Source organism: Suillus discolor (assembly GCF_016758755.1).
Source record: "Suillus discolor strain FC423 chromosome Unknown F5147scaffold_5, whole genome shotgun sequence".
Classification (NCBI taxonomy): Eukaryota; Fungi; Basidiomycota; class Agaricomycetes; order Boletales; family Suillaceae; genus Suillus; species Suillus discolor.
The window spans coordinates 1150763-1176006 of NW_024541252.1; the positions used below are offsets into that span (position 1 = coordinate 1150763).

At 45.2% G+C, this 25244-nt stretch overlaps 3 protein-coding genes across 3 annotated transcripts; 2 read left to right on the forward strand and 1 right to left on the reverse strand.

The window, feature by feature from the left end:
- Window positions 1–1053: 1053 nt before the first annotated feature.
- Window positions 1054–4508, reverse strand: F5147DRAFT_672458 (uncharacterized protein). Its single transcript, XM_041435677.1, has 11 exons — window positions 4453–4508; window positions 4131–4394; window positions 3641–4071; window positions 3439–3588; window positions 3338–3388; window positions 3261–3277; window positions 3138–3211; window positions 2793–3082; window positions 1745–2739; window positions 1651–1687; window positions 1054–1593 (listed from the first exon to the last, which is right to left on the reverse strand). Exons 2-11 carry the CDS (start codon window positions 4354–4356, stop codon window positions 1474–1476), a joined length of 2391 nt encoding a protein of 796 aa, XP_041298245.1. The 5' UTR covers window positions 4357–4394; window positions 4453–4508; the 3' UTR covers window positions 1054–1473.
- Window positions 4509–5967, forward strand: F5147DRAFT_672464 (uncharacterized protein). The gene is made up of 3 exons (XM_041435678.1): window positions 4509–4781; window positions 4962–5569; window positions 5625–5967. Exons 1-3 carry the CDS (start codon window positions 4779–4781, stop codon window positions 5626–5628), a joined length of 615 nt encoding a protein of 204 aa, XP_041298246.1. The 5' UTR covers window positions 4509–4778; the 3' UTR covers window positions 5629–5967.
- A 12369-nt stretch (window positions 5968–18336) lies between these two features.
- Window positions 18337–18495, forward strand: F5147DRAFT_558727 (uncharacterized protein; the record flags this gene model as incomplete). The annotated part of the gene is made up of 1 exon (XM_041430550.1): window positions 18337–18495. A coding segment is annotated over one exon (159 nt), but the record flags the coding sequence as incomplete, so codon positions are not given.
- Window positions 18496–25244: the final 6749 nt, after the last annotated feature.

A 25244-nucleotide genomic window follows, 5' to 3' on the forward strand; every position in this document is an offset into this window, starting at 1 on the left:
ACGTCACTGACACAAGCATCAGACTTGGATCTACCAGTGTCGGCAATGCTTGATTGATGGGTCTAGCACGGAACGCGCTTGAAGGAGACCTGACAGGCGTTCAATCCGATATGCCCAATTCTGCCGTTTTTATATCATATTTGTGAGCCAACATGCACTTGACTAGTTGATCACAGCACGATAAATTCTCTTTCAAGTTCCATTCCCGGTATCCTTCAACCCCCTATGTTGGCTAGGATGCTTTGCGATCGCTTGGAGTCTATTTCAACCCTCATGGTCGGGCCATATATAGTGGTCACAGTTGTTCTTGTCTTAATGGTACATGTATCGGATAAGTATCATAAACCGCAAAGCAGGGGCTTTCCGTTTTCGCTGTCTGCGGCGCCTTGGATGTAGTAGGCTATGCGTACGTGAGCGAGTCCCTAGTGAGAACAAATCACTCATGAACGCTCTTGTCAAAAAAAGATTGCTATTGTGTTATCCTTATAGTCAGCGCATCCGTCACTGTGTTGCACGCGACTACTGGTGTTTATTATGCCAGGCTCAGGGTGGCTTGGTGTAAGCGTGCCGCTCATTCGGTTTTAATTAAGATACGACGACGTTTCGAAATCAGTTACTCACAATATTCTTGGCTTTGATCAAAAAGAGCTGCTAGAATTTTATTGTGTGGAGCAATCGGACAGGGAGGGAGCATCTTGGCCAGGGTGCGCACCTGCCCACCGATCAGTATGAGTACAGGCAAGTCTTTAGCCGAATTCTTATTCTTTCAGACGAGGATTGACTGATTAGCAAAATTCCCTTTCACTGAGATGCGGCTGTTGGTCTTCAAGTTCCAGGCTAGGCGCTCTCCCTCTACATAGTCACAGCGCTGTGTACCTTGATATTGATCGTAAGTCGGATCATGCAATCCCCTGCAATCCCCTTGATTGTGCTCCAATTCCACCGTTGGGACAATGAGCAACGAGACATCCAAAGAGGTACAGAACTTTGATATATAACGCTCGCATTTCTATTAAGACGGGATAGCCACCGGTCTACATTTCTACGCACTCGAAAAGTTCAATATTGATTCTATTCTTATGTCATGGTCTGCAACAAACTGAATATTCAGTACTCAGTAATGAGGCGCAACACGTAACATTGAGGAACGTGGAGAATTTTGAGGCCGACGATAATGCGAAGCAAACATCAAGCGTATAGTGGGCGAATAAGGTTCGTAAATTCGTAAATCCAAGTCATAAACGCGAGAAGAATGTGGTGTCAGGTAACAAAAGCGTATCGGATGGCTAGAATAATCGTAGACAAAAAGATCTGGACAGTAAAAGTGAAGCACACGATAATGATGGAAAGTGTGATTGATCCGAATGTATTCCTAGAAGTGTGTAGTGCACGGTATAGTGCAGATGCAAATATGGAAATTTGGAATGAAGATGAGAGTGGAAGCTAATGTGCTAGAGATCAAGCAAATGACCGTTACTTGCCGCCACCCTGAAGGATGAGAGCCTTTTCTTTGAGAACAGAAGGGTAGCTATTCATGAGATGAGCCAGAGCCCGGAGATCGTCTTGATCAAGCAAGCCGATGGTAAGTTTAGGCTGAAAGAAGAAGAAGCGTTCAGTCACACGAGCAGCACCGATAGAACCCAAACTTACTGCGCCTTTAATACCAAACGCCTTGATAGCTCGATACCTGAATGCATCACAAAGTTAGATTTCCGTAAAGCTGAAAATGCTACTACCGACGTACAACTTATCGCCGAGCTGTTGCTTCTGTGCCTGTATTGGCTTATCCATAAGGCTGTCGATAAACTCATCTGTACTCTTGACGACTAACGGGTCTACTTTCGGCAGAGGGAGGCCGGTTGCTGACGATGAATTTGCGAGCTTAATAATCTCGGCAGCGGGTAAACGAGCTAGAGATGCGATTGTATGTGACGAAGATGATCCGCCGGGTGTAACTGGTACGGGAGACGACGCGGCAGATGGGCCCTTGGATGACAATGCAGGAGTCTTGGGAGAGCTCTCAACGGTTGCACTGATCTTCTTCGCCTGAGGCGTCACTGGGATGGGCTGTGCAGGAGCAGATTGGATAGACTGAGTATCCGGCTTCTGTTGTTCCCCATCTCCATCATCACTATCCAGGACCATTTTTGCGTCTGCTATCTTTGCTCGCAGAACATCGGTGTTGAACAGACACAGGGCACGCTCGCGCTTAGGAAGACTCATGAGAAGTTCGACGAGGTCGGCCTGCCTGGATGACTCGAGTTTGCTTACAGCCACAGCCATGCGGTCTTGCTCAGAAATAGGTGGCACCGAGCCAGAGGGAGAGGAAGTGCGTGGAGGTGTGGACAGGGACGCAGAGATTGAAATAGGGGTAGATGGATGCTCCGGCGCCGAGGCAGTGGCATTCAGAGCGCTGGGGTCGAGCACACGCGAATCTTGAGAGTTCGAGGGCGAGGGCGACTTCATAGGTGAGGGTGTGCTGACAGGCTTCAGCGAATTACGGGCAGTAGCAACTTGTTCGGCAAATTTGGCAGGATCTTGAATACCGGAGACGGCTTCGCTCAGAGACAATGATACCAAGGATTCAACGACCGATTCGACCTCGTTGGCGGGTACAGTATCACTCGCCTTCACTCGTCGGCTGAGTTCACCGGTGAGAACTTCCTTCCTCACCACAGGTGAAAGCGCGGCAAGATCATCGTAGCGCATAGGCAAATTAAGAGTGCCAGAAAGAGCAGCCTGTGTACATGTCAGTATTCATTTTAACTGCTAAGAAAGGACAAAGGTTTTACATTATAATAGCTGCCTGAGCCTCGCCTGCCTCTGTCCGGACGGTCAATATGACCCATAACGGGCGAGCCAAGAACAGAAGGAGCACGGCGTGGACTAGAGAAGCCGATGTAGCTCTCGCCAGCTTCACTAGCAGTGGGACTTGTTGCTCCGCTCGCACTTCTAGGGTGTCCATTATGGCCAAACCGCTGGGCGAGTTTCTCCTGTCGTAACTGTTTTGGTTCATGGAGTCTGACGACTAGCTGTTTTGTGCCTAGAACGACACCGTTCATAGCATGCATAGCAGCGGAAGCTAGATTGGCATGGAATTAACAATTACCGATGTCGAGCAAACAGTAATATTATACCTGCATCGGGAGTCTGGAAGGAAACGAATCCAAAGCCACGGCTCTCGCCATTCTCGTTTCGCATCACGCGAGCACTATCCCGATCATTAGGGCGTCTTTCGGAAGAAAGGAGATGGCCCATACCTGACAATCTGACCGAACTATAATTCCATGGTAGCGTGAGATGAATAATTTAGCACAGGAAAGTAAAATATCAATACCTGACGGAAATGGGCGAAAAGACCGTTGGAGTTTATTTCAGGGTCTAAGTTCTGTACCCGAGGATAAGTACCTTCAGAATCGTGATGTGATAAATGCTGACCTTGCAGAATAGATTGCAAGGGTCTATCAGACCACTGTGACTACTGGACCCGGGTCCCGATAATGGGGCAAGTTGCACTTGCTGGCCCGGACCATGAACAAATATGGGGGCTCTTGCAGCAGGGTATGGACTCACTCGAGGAGGCGAGTACTGCTGCTTGGTTAGTGGGCCCGATCAACAATAATGACGTTGAGATACAAACTTGAGGATAGGGGAATACAGATCCTGATGGAACAAATGTTGGGGCATGGGCGCTGAACTCAGAGACAGTACCACTGGTACGTCGTGCCTGGTATACTGTTACAGCAATGTTTTGTCCTTCAACATCAGCACAGTGCATAGCTTCTTCAGCAACTTGTGCATCCTCTTCACGCCAGAACTCGACAACTCCGGTATCGCTTCCAAATCCAGTCTGTGTCCGAGTAGATGCGAGAGCGCCAAATGGTCGAAATAAATCATAAAGTTGGAAATCAGTAAAACCAACTGGAAGATGCTTGACAAGACGTGGCAGAGCGGATGGAGGGGGGAGTGGCGTCGGCGGTGTGGTTGGGGGATATGGAGATAGGACCAAAAACACGGAAGGTTGCAAACCCTGAATCGGACGCGACTGCAAGGTGGCGAGAGCCTTCTCCGCTATGAGAATTAACAGTTCAGTTAGGAAGATCAAAATGAACGTGCAAATCAGGCACAACCTTTCTCGAGGTACTTGAATTCTATGGTTCCTGAGAGAGGGCGATTGCTGCCATCACGCGCAATGTTGGGTCTGAATGGAGCACATGGTTGGAAGGTCATGGCAAGATTCTCATCAGTGACATAAGGGGGAAGATTGGAGATATAAAGCAAAGGTTCGTGAAGATATGGATGAGGTTGGGGAACCTCGGTATCCTGCAAGGTCGGAGAAGAATATCCAGTAGCCATCTTGATTATCGGTATAAGATGACTACTCCGAGTCAATTCTATGTTCAATAGATGAATTTTCTGTCAGTCTATTTTGATCTAATACTAAAAACTTACGCAGTCAATTGGGGGAATCAACGACCTTGGGTCACCAATTCGAAGTGGTCACTGCAATGCCAAAGCACGCAAGTGAAAAATCGGGGCGTGGAAAGCTTATATCAGCGACGCGTGGTCGCTGCGTCGATGATGCTTTAGTCCTTGACTCGGACTACTTTTGAAATCATGATCGCGGCCCAATTGACCCAGATTGAGTTGCTCTGAGCAACTGTCCAACACCAACCAGCATGAGCTAGCACGATAACCGCTAGTGGATGCGTTCGACATGCCGTGGGGCGGTTCTCGTGAGTCGTGGCCAACACAAGTACTAAGTACTTAACATTTTAATGGTGCGTTTTCACCCTCTCTCACGTCACGAGCGCAAGCTGCGGTCCCTCGCATCTCTGAGCCTGTGCCCAAAATACTAGTCAGTATTCGCATAATGTATGTCTCCATGATATCATCACTATATGGTCTTATGAGATGGTTATTTTCTGCTTGATAAGCTCACGTTCAACATGTTTCTGCAGATCCCCTCGGACTTACGCGTGCGTTTTTCATGGATCCCTACCTGGAACAATCATGCCGGCGGGTCACGGTTTTACCAGATGACACAAAAGACAACATTCCTTCCGTCCGATCAGCCAAACATCACAGCTTGCGAACCCTTTGTCCAATTCGAGCTCGACCACCGACCTCCAGCATGTCATTGCACGCATGTGGTTCCGTTTTTCTACGAATGTACTTCCACAGTGCTGCGCACGAAATGGTACTATTCATTTACGAGTGGACTCCACTTCGATCACATCCGTGCGGGGATCCTCGTCATCCGTGAAGTTGTTCCGCGATCACACCAGTGTGGGGATCTTCGTCATCTGTCAAAGTGTTCCGCCCACTTTTTGCAGTATTGTTTCCGAAAAAAATTATATTTGGTGATAGTACAGTGGGCACCCCTGGCCGGCAGCCCACAATGCCCGGTCGGTTCTTTGTTGTTCCTTGATGAACATTTCATAATGTTCTTTCAGAGATGCCTCCCACTGGTACTAGGCCTACAGGTAACTCTAACATCCAAAGTTCTGTCGTGCAAATTGTTCGGAACTCTGAGCACACATCCTTTTCAGTCAAGGTTCTCCGTCCTGTGAGGAACAAATCCCTTTTACCTGCGCTTCAAGTGACACAACATCCCACATTAGATGAGACGTTTCCGCAACCTCCCCCATTCTGGTATATCAGATTGTTATTCTCAGTGCAACTAGTGTTCTCACGTCATTTCCTCATTCATTCCGATTCCTGCATCTCGGTGGTCTATTTTTCTTTCTAGACATATTTACACACTCCACTCTGGAGTCCGAGGCTCGATTGAAGTCTGGGTCTTAGTATATCTGCCTCTGGCTGCAGTACTTGGTTGCCGTGTCTCACGCGTGTCGGGACGGATGTCAGCCCATACTAGATGTTCACCAGAGTTCGTGTTTTTTTGCAACAACAATAACTTTTTTTACCGTTGAATAGCCTGATGTCGAAAACACAATGACTGCTAGTTTTTGTCTCGAGATGCGAAGAGTTGAGTCCAGCGGAGAGTTATAGCAGAGTGGGATTGTCTCAATCAATTTGTCTGGTGATAACAGTGTGAAAGTCAAACAAGAACTAATACTAGATATCAAACAAACATGTTAATGCATAGTATTTGGGCAAAGCCCTATCAACCAAAACATATCTCAGTTCTTCCTAGATGGGGACAAGATGAGCTGCAAATGCCCAATATTAAGGCATGCATCAAGTCAACAAAGGCAAGCTAAAGGCAAAGATTGACCATCAAAGGAATTGACTGTTGTTCTGACATCCAACAAGGTGAGTTAAGGTAGTGGAGCATGTAGCAGCAAGAGCTCAGTGATGTGCAAAGTCAGCTAAATGTATTGATGTACCTGTAGCAGCAAGAGCTACAGATATGGTTAGATATGTAGGTACTGTTACAAGTAACATCGGTCACGTGGCCCCCCTATCATTTTCCCTTCATCCTCGCCCTCACCATCTACCGGCTCGTCCTCCTTTACCGACTTTCCGTTGACCGGATCCTCAGGACCGTTCCCGTCCCTCGCATCGCCCGCCTCTATGCACGTGCACGCACGTTCCTCCCCTGATTTGACCACCAATGTGGTCCCGCACCTATGACTCGGTCTGACTCGTGCCACCAATGTGGCTTTCCTCTTTCTGTTCCTTCTGACTGCGGATTCCCACACGTTGTATTCTTACCGTTGGTCCATTCCAACGTTTCTCGGTCTCATTCCACATTCGACCACCCATCACTAATCTGGCCCTGTTGCCAATGCACCTATACCATTCTCGTTTCCCCTTTACCCTTACCTACTGTGCAGTAGCCTTGCCCTTAACCCTCTCCACTTAGTATAAGTAGTCGGTCACCCTGTACTAGATTCCCTAACTTGAATCTACTCAATCTTCCCTGGAACATACTTCTCTCTGAACGCCCCTTTGGCTTCAGTCTCTAGTATCTTTTCTTAGTTGCTCATCGCGACTAAGTCTACCTCGATCGACCTCATTGTTCGGACAAGACTGTCCTTACCTTGAGCGACTTCAGAGACATCCGTCTCAGAAGTCACGTGACACGCGCGTACTGTGATCACTGCCGACTCGCCGTCGCCAGTCTCACTTGCTATACCGGACCCTTCTGGTTACGTCACGAACGTTAGCAGACGACGCCCCTCTTAGGGCTCCACCTAACAGATCTATTTGAGTGCGTAACAGGTACTAAATGATTGAATGGTACTAACCTCAGCAACATACAAAGTCAACTGAGGAAGTAGATACATGCATGAGGAAACAAAAATTTCTAGTAGTTAGTAAGCGAACAGCTCTGAAGGACAATAGCGAGCATTTAATATCCAACACTCCCCCTCAAACCAAGCATAGTCTGAGGGTGGAGGCAAAGTGCTTGACTTCGAGACTAGGAAGAGATTTTGTAAGGATATCTGCAGTCATAACGTCTGTAGGGCAGTAAAGTAATAAAATCAAGTCTTTTTCAACAGAGAACCAAATGAAATGATACCTAATGTTGATGTGTTTTGTCCGGGCGTGAAACACCCTGGACTTGGCGAGTGCAATAGCTAATTGGTTGTCGCAATGAAGGACAATAGTAGGATGAGTTAATGGATGGAATATTTTGCTGATGAAGTGATGCAACCAAACGGCCTCTTTCACAGTGTGTGTAGCCGCGATGTATTCAGCTTCAGTAGTGGAGAGAGTTACTAACTCTTGCTTCTTCGAGCTCCACAACACTGCACCACCATCTAGCAGAAACATGTACCCGGATATTGCATGGTGATGCTCTTGGGATGCACTGTCAGTGTCCATATATCCTTCAAGCCCTTGCTTGGAGCCTCCAAAGGTGAGTGCTAAGGTTTTCGTGCCAACCAGGTAGCAGTAGATGTGTTTTACTGCATCCCAATGCAGCATTCTTGGGTTCGTGCCGAATTGTGTGATGGTCAATATGGTGAACATGATGTTGGGTCGCATACCCACAGCTAAGTGCATCAGCGAGCCTATGGCTTCATGATATGAGATGTTCTTCATGAGGGTGGCTTCTGCAGAGGTTTTTGGAGATTGCAAGAGGGATAATGATACATTTGGGTCCATGGGAATGGAGCAGGGCTTAAAGTCGCTGAAATTGTACTTAGCTAGGATGGCTTCAATGTAGGTTTCGTGCAAGAATGAAATGGTCCATGTGACCTTCATTCTGAGGAGGGATGCGACTGGCCCTAGGTCCGTGAGCTTGTAGTGTGCAGCTACTTGCTGCTTAAACTTGGCAATTAGAGTGTGATTGCTGCTGGTGATGGTGCAGTCGTCAATGTGGGCAGCGAGTATGAGAATATCAGGGCCAATGTGTTTGTAAAACATGCCCCAGTCCAATTCTGCGCGTGTTAGTCCTAAGTCTTTGAGGAGATGACATAGCTGTTGGTACCATTTGAGAGCTTCCTGCTTGGAGCTGTAAAGTGCCACATGTAGGCATGCGACTGGATGCTTAAACTGTGAGTTGACATTGAGTCTGGGTGGAAGTTGCATGAATATGACTTCATTAGAGTCAAGTTTTCCATTGAGGAAAGCACTGTGAAAATTGAAGAAGTCAATGTTGCAGTCATTGCAGGTGGCAATTGCTGTGATCGTCCAGAGAGAAGCAAGGCATGTGACCGGCGCATACATATTGTAATAGTCAACACCATGCACCTGTGAGTAGCCTTTTGTGACTAATCGAGCTTTGTACTTATCAATTTCCACGTCCACATTTCTCTTAATGCGGAAGACCCATTTACACCCAACCATGTTTGCTCCCACCGGCTTCTCTACGATCAACCACGTGTTTGCATCTTTGAGTGCGGTGAGTTCCTTTTTCACTGCATTGTCCCATTTTGGCCAGTCCGTTCTGACACGGGCATCTTCCAGCATTGTGGGATCCATTCCCTCTACTTCTTCCACTCTGGCCACCATCACAAAAACCTCTTTGTCATCATCATTAAGCTTGCCGTACTCTCCACCTACTCCTAGCTCAATAGCTAGGTGACTATACTCCCCTGCAGGTCGCATACCTTGAGGTAAGTCCGTGCTTTCGCCATCCATGATGCCAGCACCTTCTCTTAGACTCTTGATGTAGACTGATTCTACTCTTACTCTTCCAGAGCGATGCAGCTGTGTATTTCCTTCAAATTGGGCGCCTAGGTGGTCAGTGGGAGGTGGGTTGTTCATTGCGGGTGATGGTTGGCTGGTGAGTTTTGAACCAACATCATCAATTCATACCGTGTTGCTAACTGGTACTTTTATGGATGAACCGACATCATCGATTCGTACCATTGTAGAGATACAACAATTGCTGGACACTACATGAAGTAAGTGTTTAGCAATATATAATGTGTTGTGGTCTTGCACAGCCTAGTCTGCTATACTTGCAGAGCAAGTGCGTTCGACCTGAGGGGTTTGCTATTTGGAATAGGTCTGTAGTTAGTGAAATGATATGTGGTCAAAAGTCTGAGCATGGGAAACAATGTCCGATGTTTTCGGGTTAGCAGGTTGTGTCGGGTTGTGTCGGGTTGTGTCGGGTTGTGTCGGGTTGTGTCGGGTTGTGTCGGGTTGTTGTGTCAGGTTGTGTTGGGTTGTGTTGGGTTAGTGTCGGGTTTGCATCTGAAATATAGTGAATGTTGGGGATAGTGAATGGTGGATGTTTCAGAGTGTTTCGGATAAAGAAAGGATGATATTTGCGGAAATCAGCTAAGAACTACTAAATATCAGATGATTTCCTCCTACTCGGAGGTAGAAAGGTAAGTAATAGGTAGGTAGGAGGTATGCGAAATATATAGTGTCTATGTAGAATTTTGGAGTGCTATAGGCAAAAGTAGTAGCGATAATTTTCGGGTCCGATGTCCTATGTAATAAGACATGCAGTACTGTGGACATGTAATAATGTGGTCTACAATGTTAGCGACGTGAAAATGAATAACTGCACACCTAGTGGGGATAGATATGACAGGACATGACATAGGGAGGACATTTTCATCGGGTTAGCATCAGGTTTCATCAGATTAACATCAGATTAGTGGATTAGTGTCGGGTTTAGCAGTGTAGCACTCAGCCTCGCACTGAGCTCATATTCTGTTATTTCCTGATACATGTTCAATGCCTGTCGTGCACTAATCACTTCCCAATGTAACCCAACACTAACCCACTCAATCCAACACTAACCCGATGAAACCCGACACTTTGACTAGCAGATCCAATGTTTCGGCTGCATTGGCTGACCCGAAATCCTGCGCACTTGTCTTACCTGTGTCCCGTGCTGTCTTGCTAGCCCCACTAGGTGTGTAGTTGATTATTTTGCACATTACTCATGTCGTAGCCAGCACTATTACATGTTTTCCCATTGTCCACAGCACCTCGTGTTTGTTTACATGTACTTCGGACCCAAAATATTCCACCACTACTTTCGCCTATGGGTTTCTGGATTTCTACATACTTACATATATATTGGGCTGACTTCGAGTATTAGTAGGGAGCTGTTTCCTGATACTTAGTGGTCAAACCTGATATTTTGTAGTTCTTAGTTGACATTGCAAATATTACCGCTCTTTCTATCTAAAATACCCATCATTATTGTTAATCCACATACTGCTCGCTTTCCCGACATTCGCTATCACAATTCCTAGTAACCTGCTAAACCCAAACCCAAAACCCACTAATCTGCTAACCTGAAAACATCGGACCTGATGCTTTGGCATCGGACATTGTTTCCCATGCTCAGACTTTTGACCGCATATTGTTTCACTAACTACAGACCTATTCGAAATAGCAAACCCCTTGGGTCGAACGCACTTGCTCTGCAAGTATAGCATACTAGGCTGTGCAAGACCACAACACATTTTATATTGCTAATTACTTACTTCGTGTAGTGTCCAGTAATTGTTGTATCATTACAATGCGCATGTTCCACGAGAGTTCTATTGAGTCTCTCCACAACTCCATTTTGTTGCAGGGAATTGTGAATGGTGAGTTGTCACCTTATTCCTTTCTCCTTCAGATATTCATCAAACTTCTTGCTTAGATACTCTCCTCCTCGATCCGAGCATACTTTGTGTAGACGCGCACCATATTGATGGCTTACATAAGCTTCATATTGCTTGAATGGAGTACAGTGTACTACCGGTACCTTTCACACCAGATTCACACTTGTTGAGTTAAGGCCTGTACACCACCATTTGATACAATTTGAGTACCTAGCATTAATATTAGGCATCTAAATATTACTACTGATGCAATGATTGATTTTTTTTCGCAATGTTGAATATGCTCGATGATTTAAAACATGGAGTGCTCAAATGTCACACAAATGCGGTACATTTCACAGTGTGACCAATGTGTGATGCACACTCAATTCACACAAATGCGGTACATTTCACAGTGCGACCAATGCGTGATGTGGTCACGCTTGAAACAAGTTTTGCACAAAATGCCTTCCACAACATGAAATTTCGACCCAATCACTCCTTTCTGTAGAGATATTTTGTGTAGAATACCTGGCTGATTAAAATGATACTATATATACAGGCAATTTTCGGTGAATTCTTTGCACTGGGCCTGGTACAAAAGTCATTTCTCAGCACAAATTACTATTTCTTTGACTGAATTTATCCCCAGCTTTGACACACTTCACATATCTATTTGTAAATTTGTATTATACTTCTATACATGCTTCTTAATGCCTCGCTCAAGTGGCAGGACAAATAATAATAATAATAATAATAATTGATGAAGTTTTAGCACAAGTGTGAAATGTACCAGTGGTGTGAAAGGTACCGGTAGTACACTGTAAGTGCTTTGCTCTTCTTCTTTAGAAATGCTATCCTCGTCTCCTGGCTAAAGTCATCTGTAAAGGTGACATAATACAGGCATCCGTTTATCGTTTCAGTTTGCACTGGTCCCCAGAGATCTGTATGGACAAGATCTCCATACGTGGATGATTTGGTCTTTGCTTCATTTGGGAATGGTTGTTGAGTAGCTTTGGCCTGTGTGCATGTCTTGCAAAAGTAGGTTTTGAGCTTTCATCTAGTGGTATACCTTTGATTAAGCCCTTCTCTATTGCATTTGAAATCACTTCATGGAATACATGTCCCAACACTTGATGTAACTTGTTGATGGTACATTTCATTGTTGCTGAGTTTGCACTGTGCGTTGCTGATGATGTAATTCAATATAGTTTGTCAATCTGTGGAATCTTGGCTATAGGTCTTTGCTCCAGTGCTGGGGTCAATATCCTGCACATTCTATCTTTGAAGTGTACAGCGAATCCCATGATAGCGATTCTGTTGGCCGATATCAGTGTGAAGGCCATCTTCAGCATATATAGGGTGTCTTTGAGGGTTACAGTGGTCTTCTTCATCCCCAAAGGTAGGTCTATCTTTATATCTCCTTTCCCTATGGCACTGATGGTAGAGCCATCTGCAATGCGCACATCTTGTGCTTCAATGGAGGTGAATATTATGAATTTCAAGTGGTTGGGACAGAAATGAGACATTGCGCCGGAGTCAATGATGGCTCCACGTTTCTCAGCAGGTATGTTGATCTTCTTCGCTATGTTTGCTAGATCTGATGTGGCAAAGGCATGATCATTGGCTCTTTCGATCTTGTCTGCTGTGTTAGCTGTTTGTTTTGGCACCTTCCCTCCTTACCTTAGTCCCTGACCCTCTTTCCCTCCTCCAGCTCTCCAGCAATCAGATTTATAGTGACCCTTTCTGTCACAATTGAAGCAAGTGATGTTTTCACTTTTGCTCGTCATAGTATGTCCTTTTCTTATGTTTGTCTTTGCTGTGAATGCACTATTGTTCCCTTTCTTCTGTGTTCTGGGATTGGTTATCTGCTGATGTTTGTATTCTTCTGTGATAATGTTTATCAGCTCATAGTACGAGGTAAGTGATGTCTTCAATATTCTTGCTGCAGCATTGATGGATGATAGTAGGGGTCTGTATGTCTCTGGAAGAGACCCCATAACAATCACTGAGAAGTCTTTGTCATTGATTGACACTCCCATTCCTGCTAGTGACTCGCGAATTTGGTACATCTCTCCAAAATATGCTTTGACATCTCCTCCTTCCTTGCATCTCATTTCCTGCAGTTTTCGGTGCAGGTCTATTTGCATGAGTTCTGTTTTGCCTTCATGCATAGCAGCTATCTCTCTCCATATCTCTGAGCCTTCACCCAGGTGTTGGACTCGCAGCAGCCAATCCATTATCATGCTGAATATATGCTGTCTAACTACTAAGTCTTTTTGATAATGTTCATTGATCTTCTTCTCTAAGTCTTTGATTTCAGTAGCTGTTGCTATAGAGTCATCTGGCTTCATAACCTGTCTGCTTGTATTTGTCCCATATGGGACTGGCTTTGTTATTCGACTGTCTAGGTACCGCATCAAACCTCGAGCATCAATCACTGTCTTGGCTCTTTGTTTATATGTTATCCAGTTTGAGCCATCTTTGGCAAGCTGGGGTATATTGTAGAGTGTGGAGCTGGAGCTGGGGAGCATGGTACTATCCATAGTCGATGCAGGGCTCATGACCTGTAGAAGTAGCTGTAGACTTTAGAGTAAGATCTGAATATTATATTGACTGAAATCTATTCGAAATATTGCTACAGTATATATACCAAGATATGCTAATAGTAAGTACCTGGTCCATAAGTAAGTGAACACAGTGAAGGTTCAATGATACAGTGAAGCACGAACAATGCTCCTGACTGTATCTATAAATGTTGTAAGGTTGCGCATTGCCTAGTCTGCTATACTTGAGACAACAAGTGCATTCGACCCTAAAGGAGAAGCAAGTGCAGCAAGGATCTAGTAGTAGATGCTGAAGGCACTACTGGTTGGCGAATGCGAAGCATGGGAAAGCGCAGGTGCGCGCGAGGCGCGAGAATGCACAAAGCGCGGGAATGCACGCGCGTGTATGCGGAAACAAGAGAGAGTAAGAGTGAGTTTGCTTAAGTGATGATTAGACACTAGACAAGAGGTGAGAGATGCAAGCTGAGAGATGTTATATGCGAGGTGCCAAGGAATAGATTTCAACTATGCTCTGCTGGGTAGTAAATGGGTATTGTTCTGGTTCAGTCCTCTGTCGTTCTTGGTGGGTGAGTAAGTGAGTAATAGTATGTACTGCTGGCGCTTAAGTATGGTGCCTAAGCGCTGTCATGCGGAGCCGAAGCGCTACCGAGTAAGGTATGTAAGGATATATGTAAGTAAGGGTCCATGATAAAAATAAAGATGGAATGATATGAAAATGTGAGAAATGGAAATATACGCACTAGGGAACTTGGTGGACAGTGGATGGATGCTTCCGGATGGCTGGCGCTATAGGGCGCTCAAGCGCGGGAAAGCTCACACACATATACATTGTGAAGCGCGGGAAGTTGCGCGCACATTGCGTGATGTGCAGGAAAGCTGCGCCCCATGTAGGAATAGCTGTAGGAAGCATACAGAGTGATGCTACAAGTTCGTGCTGTATACTCCTTGGTGAAAACTGCAATATTGCACAAGGAGAGGCATGAGTCTCTACAATGGACTTGTCTTTGGTCCATGTATCTGCTTACAAAATCTGTTTCGGATATTACCCCTATGTCCATCCTTGTTTATCTATGTTTGTACCTTTTCCATCTTTGTGCTCGTACTTCCATCATAATACACTGATCCCAATATGCTGCACTAGCTTCCCCTTTAGGGTCAAATGCACTTGTCTTGCAAGTATAGCAGACTAGGCAGTGCATGACCTACAACAGTTTGGAGCCCATAGCATCACTTTGAGTTGTCAACCTACACTGTATTGAGGAAGCCATCCATGCAGAAACTATAGTTATAAACTCTGACTCATCCGAAAAAAGTGAAGTTGACATTGGAGAAGATCCTGATGAAGCTTCTGAAGATGAGCTAAGTATGTTACACTCAAAAAAAAATTGAGAAACTTATTTAACAAGGCTGTAGACAGATTAATGAAGGATTGGACTTCCCCTATATATGCCTTCTTTGAACCTACACCAGCAATTGAATATCATGATAACTGTCGCTGCCATGTGTTCAAGTGTGCAGCATGAGCCTGCAAACATTGTATCTGTCAGTATCTTGATAAGAAAGATGCCAAGTCCACAGGCAATATGCGCAAGCACATAAAATCCTACTCAGGCAAAGTGGCTTTGTAAGCAGCAATGGAATCTGGAAGTATGACTGCTGCACGAGACGGAGTCATCACAAATCTGCTCAGAACAGGATCAATTAAAACATCATTTAACCGCAAAGGCAAAGGAAAGGTTACATACTCACACCATCAACACACTCATACAGAAACAAGGTTTGTTTAACACTCATCTGATGATACACCAGTACTGATAGACTGTAGAGCGGAGATCGCTCATTGGGTGTCGGAGAGTCTCAGGCCATTTGAAGCTGTAAACAATTGAGGATTTCAGAGCTTGATGAAGACAGGACAACCCAAATATTACATAACTTTGCCGTCAACAGTAGCTCATTGTAGGACTTGGAGTCCTTATAGCCTCATAGAGGCTATTTTTGCAGTGTCCCTCAGGTCCTAGCACAGTATGTGCTATCACTATCATGGCATGCATCTTTTCCATCGTCAGCTGATGGCTGACGGCCACGGCTCATGCATGCGCATCCGTTTTTCTTCGGCTCCATCGCCCATCCTTCCTCCATCCTATCCATGTCCTCCACTTGTCCATTGGTGCATATTTTATCTTGTTTGCGTTAGACTGACTATATTTCCGAAGTGATATCGCTTATGTTTCCATTACTTGCATTATGGACCCTTGATATGTATTACCATTATCTTCTTGGCTCCGAACAGCGCTTTGCACTGTAGGACTTGGAGTCCTTGTGGCCTTGTAGAGGTTTATTTTCTGATGCATGTTGAATGCTAGTCATTTCCCCAATCATTCCCTATCATATCCAACTCAATACACACCAAACCCAAAAACATCGGACTTCGGGTTTTGCATCGGGTTTCACATCGGCCGATCGGATATCGCGCGCACTCATCCTACCTATGTCCAGTCTCATCGCGCTAGCCCCACTAGGTGCATAGTTACTTGTTTTCACATTGCTAACATTGTCGACCGCATTATTACATGTATTCCCATAGTCCACAGTACATCATGTCTTATTACATAGGACATCGGACCCGAAATATTGTGCTACTACTTTCACCTATAGGGTTCCGGATTTCTACATATCTACATAAATATTGGACTCCCCATAGCATCATCATCATCCAAGTAGAGGAGAATCGTCTCTGATGTTTAGGGGTCAAAGCCGATATTTCATAGTTCTTAGTTGACATTGCGAATATCATTGTTCCTTCACCGTCTGTACCCGTCATCGTTATTATTGCGCACACCGCTTGCTTTCCTGATGCTCGCTATTGTGTTACTATTAGTTTCCGATACTGTCATATCCCGTGTTCTGGACCCGGACCAATCACACACATCATTTCCGGACTTCCAGATACAGCCAACTTCTATCCATCGTCCAGATCCGACCCGCGTCTAACTTCCGTGCCTTATCCCTTTGTACGTTCCTTCTCCAGTTAGACTATACTCATTTTCCGTACCTCGTTTCATTTCCGCCTTTATTTTCCTATGTCTTCATCTCCGTCTTCATTTACTATTTTCCGATAGACTAGTGTTTGACTTTTCTATACGCTCCGTCCACAGCCTTGCATAGCTTTGGACTGCGCAGACTGATTCTCCGTTAAGTCCTCAGTAGTATATAAACCCTGTAGAATCTTTGTACTTCCTCAGTTCGAATATTATCTCAGACTCTGCTCATTCCCTTCTCCGTCCGACTTGAGTTTCTCCTCTCGTCGTCCTCCACTAGTCTTAGGATCGATTCCTATAGACTTGTCACCTCCGCCTCTACCTCTGGTAGTCCTCTGCTGTTTCCTTCTAGTTCGGACATCATCCGGATTAGTCTTATCCTTCATTCCTGAATGTCCGCCGGAATTCCCACGCATCGGACATCGGACTCCGGACTCGTCCGACACCCTTCGGACATCGTCCAACAGCCCTCGGAAGTTAAGGGCACGTACTCAGGTAAGGGGCGCAGCGCACGAGCTGAAGCCAAGCCCTTCGGATCCGACCTTTGAGCACGTTCTTAACAGATACACCGAACCCGAACCCAATAACCCAAAACCTGAAAAACATCGGACCCAATGCTTTTGCATTGGACATCGTAATTATACCTTCGGACATTGTTTCCCACGCTCGGATTATTGACCTCACATCACCCACTGACCCCCAAAACTATTCCCAGACCGCAGACCCCTGGGTCGAACGCACTTGTCCCACAAGTATAGCAGATAGGCAGTGCAAGACCACAACATAAAGATATCAGTTTGGAGCCATCTTTGTATAGCCCCACTCTGTGTTGTATACCTACAGCACACTATCATATATACTTAGTACTTTAGATTTTTCATGTATCTTCTTTTCCCACTATCAAAATTATCATCTGTTTGCATGCAACACTCAGACTAAGAATCTAAACCTTCGGCCAACTACATCATGTGCTGCATTAACGGTTGTGCTAAACATTCACACTTTGCTCATTGCACTTATCATCAGACTCTCCTCCCGTTTCACCATTGCATCGCATCACCTTCGTGTTTCCGCTAAAGGCTCGCTCATATATCCTTCAGCTTTTCTCCGCACCTTCGTGCTCCATCAAACTTTCGACTGCTCAGTCACATATCATATCGCACCTTCGGCGGTTTGCTCGCGCTCGCATCGCATCAGCGCAACATTGCACACTTCTTCCATTCTCAATTACTCTTACTAGTTTCCAAGTTTCCCCTCACATTTTACTTAGAGGAATCATTCTCAGTAGCAATCCCCTTGGGCCGAATAATATACTCGCGTCCAGAGGTCTATTTGAGTTTTACCCCACTTCACCCTTTCTCCCCCTTTCACCCCCTCTCATCTAGCTATCATTCCTCACACACATCGTGATGTTAAACAAGTCTTTATCAATACTCGCGGATGAATTCCAAGGATGCTACAAGTAAGGATAGTTCAGCACGCAAGCTCCACAAAACTAAACACTTAGCAGGACTATGAGGGGGAGCTCAACTTTGCTACAGATGCCTGGACATCACCCAATCATAGGGCATATGTAGCCATATCAGTGCACCTAGAGCATGACAGTCAGCCATTCTCAATGATTCTCAATATTGTTGAGGTCACACAGGTAAAAACACTCACTCAAACATCAAAGCATGTGCTAATGTATAGCAGTCCCATACTGGTGTGAATTTAGCGGAAGCCTTTGCGAACATTCTAGATGACTTCAGAATATCAGATGAGATGTTGAGCATCACAGCTGACAATGCTGCATCAAACAAGACACTAGTTGCAGACCTTGCAGACCTAAACACACATTTTGCTGGTGATACGAATCGCACTCATTGCTTTTTACATACCGTAAATCTTGTGGCAAAATCACTACTACAAGAATTCAATGCACCAAAGAAAGGCAATGACAAGGATGGGCCAGATGAGCTTGCTGAAATGATAGACCTCGAGGAGCTGCAAACACAAGAAGAAGACCCAAATAAAGGTCCTGATAATGACGATGACGATGACGATGACGATGACGATGACGATGACGATGACGATGACGATGACGATGACGATGACGATGACGATGACGATGACGATGACGATGACGATGACGATGACGATGACGATGACGATGACGATGACGATGACGATGACGATGACGATGACGATGACGATGACGATGACGATGACGATGACAGATGGATTGATGAGGTAGCCTTGCTGAATGCTGAAGAACGTTCAGAGTTGGCAGGAAGTATCTGCCTAGTAAGGCTGGTTCTGGTCAAAGTCAAACAAAAACTTCCAACTCACATGCATATACTGATAGAATCCCTCACAGCTACACAGACTCACCTTCAAACTTGTGCATTCTACCACAATACTGCTGCCAAGATGGAAATTGATGCTTGAAGAACTTGGATTGCCGATTCGGATAATGCCATGTGATGTGTCGACTCGTTGGAACTCAACATTTGACATGCTGAATTTTGCACTTGAGTATTGGTCTGCAGTTGATGCAATCACACCAAACTTGGCCATGGTAATCCCAGCCATGGACCACATCAATATGGTCTTTACCAGCTGTGTCATCAAGAAGGACCAACTTGATCCTGCAATTTGCGCTGCCCTTTTGCTTGCCAAATGAACACTTAACTGTTATTACTCATACACAAACTCATCAGTGGTGTATCACATTGCAATGGGTACATTTTGTTCTTCTCTAATTCTATCTAATATTTCTAATATTTTTTTTGTATTACAGTGCTTCATCCACGCCATAAGCTCACCTATTTCAAGTCAGCAGGCTGGGAGCAGGAGTGGATCAACACTGCGGAAGGGCTTGTTCACACGGAATTTCAGCGCTATGCTCCTCACTCAGTTCACTCAGCTGTTGAGGGATCTGCTGCCAATCCAGCTCATGAGGTTGATGAGGTGCATACTAATTTTCTAAAAATCACTCTGATGGCTCATACAACCATATCTAGGATGATGACTCCCATAATATCTTTGACCGCTTACCATCACTCACTCAATCCACAGCCACTTCCTCAGCTGAGGAGCTGGATATGTACCTCAACACCAACATTGAGAATATTATGGATCCAATTGCTTGGTGGCATGGCCATCGCAAGACCTACCCACAGCTGTCTTGTATGGCCCTTGATTATCTCACTATCCCTGGTGAGTATTTTTTCTTTTGTGAGCACATAAATTTAATATTGTATATTATAGCTACATCTGTTGATGTGGAACGCATATTCAGCTGTGGACGGCTCCTCCTCTCTCATGTGTGCAATCGTCTATCTGTGCAGATGACATGAGCATTGCTTTGTGTAGGCCTGTGGAGCCTCTTAGGGTTAGTAAAGGACACAGATATTCAGTCCATTGCAAGCCTTCCTGATGTTGCCAGCGAGGATGAGGAATTCGAAGATGGTTGGGATAGTATTACATTGGACTAGGTACTACTACTGTCGTTTTTGTTTTAGCTACATGCATGAATTGTATGGTGGGTACAGGTATACCCCTCAGACCCTTTACCCCTCGATGACCCATCAAGAGACCCATACCCTCAAGTACCCTTGGGTGCATGGGTATGGGTAGTTGGCGGGTACAGGTACAGGTACAGGTTAGTCACTGGACACCCGCGGGTTTACCCCTGCGGATTAGGGTGCGGTGAAAAATTATCCAGCCAGTTATTAACTGGGTTATTAACCCAGGAGATGGTAGTCAATTATTAACCGACATTTTTTAACACATATTGACAGTCGGCATGTGATTTTTTCGTCCAAGCTATTAACTGTTATTAACTGGTCGAAAACAGGTGTTATTAATTATTCTTGATGAAAAAAATTCTGTGCACTGGGCAATTTCACTTCCAGACCCATTTGCCATCAGCATTGTCGGCGTCATCAATGCAAGCCACCATTTGCTCTCTCTTCTTACCTTTCAACACACTCCCTTGGGGTGGATCATCAGCGAGAATTTTTGTGAGTTCCGGCATGTCCAAGTCAATGTCTTCCTCAGCATTGAAAGTGGAATCACCAAGCATGTTTTTAATTTTGTTGTCGAGCCAGGTATGAGTATCTTCATCAAGTATCTCCTCGTGTTCATCACCGTTTTCGATAATCAACGAACTTCCTGTGATACTGTGCGTCTGCGAAGCAGTGCTCTTTCCTTTGCCGAAAATGACCTGCTCAACATCAAAGAAGTCCAATGTGGGTTGCTCGCACAAGCGGAATTTCTGTAAATTCAAGGTGTTAGGAATGTGCTGTGTAAAAATGATATACTGACCTCGGGATCATACATATGCCACTGTCTGATCTGCATCATATCTACGAGTGTTTGGACTTGCTGGCTGTTATGCACTCAAATAGATCTGTTATGCGGAACCCTAAGAGGGGTGTCGTCCACTAACGGTCGTTGACGTAACCGGAAGGATCCAGTATGGCGAGTGAGACTGGCGACGTCAAGTTGGCAGTGATCACAGACACACGTGTCACATGACTTCTAAGACGGATGTCTGTGAAGTCACCAGGCTCAAAGTAAGGACAGTCTTGTCCGAACGATGAGTGTCGATCGAGGTAGACTTAGTTGTGAGGAGCAACTAAGAAAAGATACTAGAGACTGAAGCCTAGAGGCATTCAGAGAGAAGTATGTTCCAGGGAAGATTGAGTAGATTCAAGTTAGAGAATCTAGTACAGGGTGACCGACTACTTATACTAAGTGGAAAGGGTTGAGGGCTGGGTTACCATACTGCAGGTAAGGGAAAAGGGGAAACGAGAATGGTATAGGTACGTTGGCAACACAGCCGGATTAGTGATGGGAGGTCGAATGTGGAATGAGACCAAGAAACGTTGGAATGATCCAATGGTAAGAATACAATGTGCAGGATTCCACAGTTAGAAGAGAACAAGAAAGGAAAGCCACATTGGTGGCACGAGTCAGACCAAGTCAGAGGTGTGGGACCACATTGGTGGTCGAATCAAGAGAGGAACGTGCGTACACATGCATAGAGGCGGGTGATGCGAGGGACAGGAACGGTCCCAAGGATCCGGTCAACGGATAGTCAGTAAAGGAGGACGAGCCAGTAGATGGTGAGGGCGAGGATGAAGGGAAAATGATAGGGGGGCCATGTGACCGATGTTACTTGTAACACTGGCGATTTCTGAGGGCCGAGTTCATTCGGGTGAAAACCGACATAGTACGTTCCTCAGGCATGTCATTCGGCTTCACAGAAAATATATTCTGTGCGATGCACTAAGGGCTGATAGATTAGCACAATATCAATGTCAATGGACGAGCAACAACATACTGCAAGGACAGCACCTTCAGGAATACAAGTGAGATGTGTCCACCATGACAAGATAGATTGGCCAGCTTCGACTGGGGCATCAAAGGGATATTGAACATTATTTACAGTTCTTGACCGGTGTCCCTCCAGTGTTGAATTATTTACAGTTAATAACCCGGTCAATAACTCAGTTAATTAATTGCTGTTAAAAATTATTGAATTTTTCACCGCACCCTACTGTGGATCCCTATGTGCGGGTATGACCTCTGGTACCCTGGGGTTTACCCATGCAAATCCCTAAATCCTGCCACCATGCCAGGACACCTGCTACTGTGCACAGATCATTCACCTGGCATGTTTCATATTTTTTTAGTGTGAAATATAATAAAACATGTATATTAATATACATCAACTTTTTTTTTCTCGATACATTCAAGTTGAAATGTTGGACAAGTAGATCTACCTTTCGCCAAGACACTCAAGTGAGATAAGTCCGTTTAAGGACAAAATAAGTAATGTGAGAATTTCAGTGGAAGCAAGGTCACATGAGCAATACGCGAGGTTGAGGCTGTGCCACCGTCCCTTTCTATGAACAAACAACATCCAAGAGCATCCAAGAGACTCAAGCCCAGCTTGGTACCCCGACGGTCCCCGCACGGAAATCGACACAAAAATAACTGTTGTTGAGTGTACTATTTTGAAACACACGAAAGTCTACTAATAGGAAGTTATACCTTATGTGAACTTCTTCTCAGATCGCTCCACCCTCGCTCGCCGCCGATTTGCTCACTAGTCAAAATTTATAGATTGCATTATCTGCCATATGATATCCATACTCGTTCCACGGGGTCATATATTAGTCTGCGCAGTTCTTGTATGATCCGCACCGAACGCATTTCATTTTCCTGCTAGTATATACACATTCTAGCAAGGTCTCATGTTCCGGCGAACGATATATGTCCGCTCTGTAAAAAGTAGTTTAAGGGCATCGATAACGGCATCACACATGCATTCATGTGTTATGCAAGTACTAGATTTGACTCGTGCCATTAGAGTTCTTGCAATTGGGGAAAACATCTATCACTCTCCAACTTTCTCATAAAAGATGTGATTTGTCGACGTATGTATAATTTGACATCGGCCCACTAGTTTTTTCTTTTGAAATGACACGTTGACTGCAGCGAAGAGGTACCGCACAGAAAAGTGCGTTTTTCCCTACACTTTGCGCAGGGTCCGCGCATTATGTCACACCGTACCGGCGTCAAATTGACGAAAAACATTCGTTTTGGTTACGGGACTTCAATTTGCATGCAATCTTGATACACCGCTTTTGGTGTACTGTCAGGTTGTTCACAGCAGATTCATTCTGACAAGCATGTGCTTGGAGAAATTTATTCTAGTGGTATTCTATAAGTAATCATGGGTAACCACGTATCGCATTCCATATTTGCTATGATGTGTGAATGGAGTTATCTATGCACAAAACCAGCCTCGAACACCCATAAGTCGGCCGTGGCACGAGATCCAATTCGATGTTGGCCCTGAAAAATACATGGTCGTGTGCATAATGTCGAGGATCGGTGACACTCAAGAATAGAGTGGATTTCATAATTGACAATGACAGTACGTGATTCATTGATACGAGTCCTCACTGAGGTAGTCGGCCCTCCCTTGAGAACAGCACATCATTTCAATCTATTGGGGGAGCATCCCGGATAACAAAGCGTGGTGCCAGGCGGATGCCTCCTCAAGGTATTTTCGACATGAATGTCAGGATCCTGACCGAGGCTGCGGACTCGGAGTGTGCATAAAATTTGGTATATCCTTTACACATGTGGCACAGGTTCGCTTGAGTTATGTGTAACTTTGCATTTACCCATGTGTCACATCATAGTGGGTGCTCGCTGGTGCTTGCCTTCCTCAGCGCCTTTCGTTTGCTATTGGACGTTGACGAGTCTCCAGGCGACGGATGTATTATATTAAAAGAAGACCTTCATTTAATTGAGAAGAACTAAGTTGAATCAAAATGGGCGCACCAATTATAACATGCCAGAATGAATAATAACATAAATAAGCACGGCGGGATGTATCAGTCAGCGTGATACTCGTAAGAAAATCAACAGCGAATGATGCCGAAGTAGAATGTAGATATGCACCGGCATCGTTAAAGCAGGGAGGTACAGGCTCCGTAAGACTGATCTAGGTCCCTAGAATGGACATTTGATTTTCCAGAATGGGAAGGGATGGCGCAGCTAACGGATTGTGAGGTGTCTATTTTGAAACCCGAGGACATGCCAGGATAAAGTGCGCAGCAAACCTAGCTTGGTGGCCAGGAGCCTATCGACGAGATGGTTCGGTTCAGTCTTCTTTGGTTACAGAGGAAGGACCCGGACCCGCGCAGCTCGTCATACTACTTGGTTTCAAAGCAATTAAAAACTTGGAAACTGCCTCAAATTAGAATCCCATGTGCTTGAGAACTTGTTGAATCCCGATTTTTCTGCTCATGATAAGTTCGCCCACATGGAATTGCGGCAATCAAACGGCACCAGCAATAGTATCAATGACATATATGTTGAAAGTCGTCTTGACCTGTCTATTTTTGCATCTGGTGTTCGATCCGTCAGGACTCAGGAACGAAAAGCAATCAGTGAGAACACTCATCTCAGATCATGGTCACTCCAAAACCTGGATTCGCCGAGAGTGAGCTGGCAGTGTGAACAATTTTCTGGCAGTGAGTGAAGTCCCTAGGAAAGATTAATCGTTGCTAAACATGGTTGAGCGCTTGAGCCTGTAAGTTACCTCATCCACTGTTCCGTCAAGTCTGAATGGTCGGACTATCCCGTGAATTGGATATCGCGTCTTCTTGGACAATACCGCCGACCCAAGATGACCAGACTACGGGCACTTTCAAAATGCCTTTTGAGTTTTCTTAGACAACCCGTCCGTTAAGGCTTGGTATCGATCCATAGAGAAACACGAGCTGTTGGTGATCGTCAAGTTTCACCATCTGCGCAGGTGGGTGCTCTTGGGCTCAAAATAGTGCATATCTCCTTGGATATACATAGAGATGGTCAAATAGGAGAAAGATCAGCAGGAAAGCGTCAATAGGATACCGCCAAGTTGGGTGGGCCATAAACAACTTCCTTCCAGTTCAGGGTCGGCAACGTGCCCAAATTTCCATTCTGGGACATTGTAAAAATACATACCCAAACGACGCCAATGTGCTGCCATGAGTTTGTCCTCATGTGAAGGTTTCATTCTATAACCAACCGGTAATGTCCTGAAACTTGCAGGTACACCCATCGCTTGGACAAATACCATTTTGTGTAACAATGTTGCTGTTAATGCTTCCGCGATT